The sequence below is a fragment of the Andrographis paniculata genome, unplaced genomic scaffold, assembly GCF_009805555.1.
Source record: "Andrographis paniculata isolate CXL003 unplaced genomic scaffold, ASM980555v1 Contig70END, whole genome shotgun sequence".
Classification (NCBI taxonomy): domain Eukaryota; kingdom Viridiplantae; phylum Streptophyta; class Magnoliopsida; order Lamiales; family Acanthaceae; genus Andrographis; species Andrographis paniculata.
Window position 1 is genome coordinate 60,497 of NW_026137607.1, and position 3,122 is coordinate 63,618.

At 32.5% G+C, this 3,122-nt stretch overlaps 1 protein-coding gene across 1 annotated transcript; it reads right to left on the minus strand.

Annotated features, from left to right (window-relative positions):
- Positions 1 to 852: 852 nt before the first annotated feature.
- On the minus strand, positions 853 to 2,713 carry LOC127264495 (uncharacterized). The gene is made up of 3 exons (XM_051294053.1): positions 2,652 to 2,713; positions 1,672 to 2,078; positions 853 to 1,287 (listed from the first exon to the last, which is right to left on the minus strand). The coding sequence occupies exons 2-3, from the start codon at positions 1,972 to 1,974 to the stop codon at positions 988 to 990; spliced, it is 603 nt and encodes a 200-aa protein (XP_051150010.1). The 5' UTR covers positions 1,975 to 2,078; positions 2,652 to 2,713; the 3' UTR covers positions 853 to 987.
- Between the last annotated feature and the right edge of the window lie 409 nt (positions 2,714 to 3,122).

Genomic DNA, 3,122 nt, shown 5'->3' on the forward strand with positions numbered 1-3,122 from the left:
AAGCAAAAATGCTACTATCTAACCAAAATGCATGTTAATATATAAATACTTATTTTTATACAAACATCAATTTCCTTGAATCCACCACCGGCATACGGTTGATTTATGAGGCTAGCTGGGCCGAGGAGGAGCAAGCATATATTGTTTTTAAATTCACTTTTTCTGTTACTAATGATATTAGAGACGAAATTAAAGATGAAATTACGTTAGCTACGTGAACTTTAGGAACGAAATTCCGTTACAAATACACTATTTTTTTTTGTACTGAAACTGATATTATGTTGGAATTTAACGTATTTTTGGAATGACTCGTGATGTGTTTTGACTCAAAGTATCAAAATATTCCTGTAGAAAGATTTTGGATCCCACTTCTTTTTTTCCTTAGATTTTTGCAATATTTTTGGTGTCATAGTTTGACAATAATAAAGAAAACCCTTCATTGTTATTCACAATCTATGATTGTTTGTATGCCATAAAGGGGCAATGAATGTATATTGTACAACCTAACTATATGGAATGATATCATAGCAAGTAGAACTTGTTTATCAACAACTAAAGTTTTAAATATGTGTTGTAAATGATGTTGACGCCATCGTAACGTCTTCATTTAATCACCTTAAATTTGATTTAATATATAAATGTACATAAGAGCACAAGATAAGTTCTAGGATTAAACTATATTTGTATACCCAATATTTCCTTAATATTAATTTCATTTCATTGCTGTTTTGCTTTTAAAATGATTCAAGAAGAAAGCACAGGGAAACAACTACAGCACACACCTAGTCAATTCATTAAACAACTGTGTTTCTTGACATAGAACACCAAACAACTAAACACATATATGAGGTTGTAAAATTAAAGCTCAAGAATTTAAAGGTGAATTGTTTCAAATAATCTATAAAATGAGAATGATGCATATGATAGAACAGATGTACCATAAATACCATACTGCTAACAGTGCTAATTGGAGTGGATAACTACCCATCAAGGTGTGTTAAATATAAATTCTACTTTAGATGACATGGAGCATTTGATGTGTTCAAGCTCTCTTATCATTTGGATTATTCGTGTGTTGTCACACGCCCAACGAGTATATATTTCCAATTTTTTAAGTGCACTTGCCCAACGTAAAAGGATTTTCACAAACTCCAACTCCGATGGAAAACCCATCATCCACCGAAGCTTCACATTTTCAAGGCGACTGAGACAAACATTAGAAGAGTGTTGCGCCTTCAGATATTTCATGATACTACTATCATCCCAGTTCCTGACTGCACCATCACCCTAAGAGAAAGAAAAGGATGAAATGAGTGATAATGTAATAGAAAAGAAAATGTAATGAAAAGTAAATGTGTATCACTAACATAAAGATTTAGACTTTGCAAATTGGGGGAGCTTTTCATCAAGCTTAGAAAAACATCAATATTCCCCAAATCTACAAAGTTGCAACTACGAAGCTTTATAAAAGTGAGATGATTGAGCTTGATCGAAAGTTCTTTAGTCTCACATCGGCCACGGATCTTAAATTAAACCACATAAGAGGAAAACAATTAGAAATTTAATCTGAATAAGGAAAAGTAGACACAATGAGAAATCTAGAATTAAACCCCACCTTCAGATCCAAGTATTCAATCATTGGACATTTGGAAAGCAACACTTCCAACTCACCAATTTTAATATCGAGTAGATTAGTTCCAACTTAACAAGCTTGTTAAATTCTTTTGATGAAGGAGGAATTTTAACTTGACAAGTATATCCAAGGTACAAATGCTGGAGGTGATCAAAACCCTTGAGAGAAAGGGGCACCGTATTTTGATTTTTTCTGTAAACCGAAAGCTCAAGGCTATTAATGCCATGGCCAGACAAGTAAGATAACCAGCGACTGACAGAAGAATTGCTTTTGATACAACAACGTTTGAGTGAAAACTTGGTTATGGCCCCATCATGAAGCGACAAAGTTTGATCAACCATGGCTTCCACGATTTTTGCATCCCAGATTTCATGGGGGAAAACAAGGACTGGAATGGTTGTCCATTTATATCTCCATTGGGACGATAGTGTGCTCGTCCTCACAGCTTCATCCAAAGGCATGCATGAAAGAATTTTATTTATGATATCGTCAGGTAGATCGGAAATCCTATCAACAGCACAATCCATAGTTTTGTGCACAAATTATTCAGTTCCAAAGATAATTCTGCAAACAGTTAAATCTACCAATCAAACACTAATTAACCTTGTAGTACAACCAATTCAAGAATCAAACTTAAAGATCGCCATCATGAAATGTAAAAAAACATCAAAATCAAATAAACTATTTCTTATCCAATTTCACATCAATGTGTTGAGCAGAATTAATACCAAACAAAAATTTCTAGCGCAAATGGATTAGAGTGAGATTACAATAAATAGTGTAGAAACTTTACCAAAAATTGTTTCCTAATAGCCCAATTCATATGTTACCCCAAATTCCAAACCCTTTTTCTGGTCGACTGCCTCCATCGAAGCATATCTTTTGTTAGTGATTAAAAAAAAAAAAAAAAAACGAACAGATTCGCAGGTAATCAAAAACTCAGATGCGTAATTGTTTTCAATCCCACAAAAAGGTGGAAAATATTCAACAAAAAGTAAGGAAAGATCAAAACCCTTACCGGAGTTGAAACGTTTGTAGAAAAGGGTGGCTGATAGAACATCCGGAGATGTGAAGCAGTTGCTCTTCTATACTCTAGGGTTTCATAATATATATATATATGTAAATTTATATTAATTATTTAAAGTGTGGAAGATTTAAATATATATTCTAATATAAAAGAACGGGTCGTCTGGGAAAATCTTTTTAAAATTTAATTTTCCAAATGGGAAAAACAAATTAAACCTATTATTATTATTATTATTATTATTATTATTCTAATATAAAAGAACGGGTCGTCTAGGAAAATCTTTTTAAAATCTAATTTTCCAAATGGGAAAAGCAAATTAAACCTATTATTATTATTATTATTGTTGTTGTTCAATTTGTACTTTAATATTTTAACTGTAGTTTTCTTTATCTCTTATTCTTACCCATACCACAACACTCTATCTTCACTCTTCAAACCTCCAGACACCATAGCGGCCTGTTA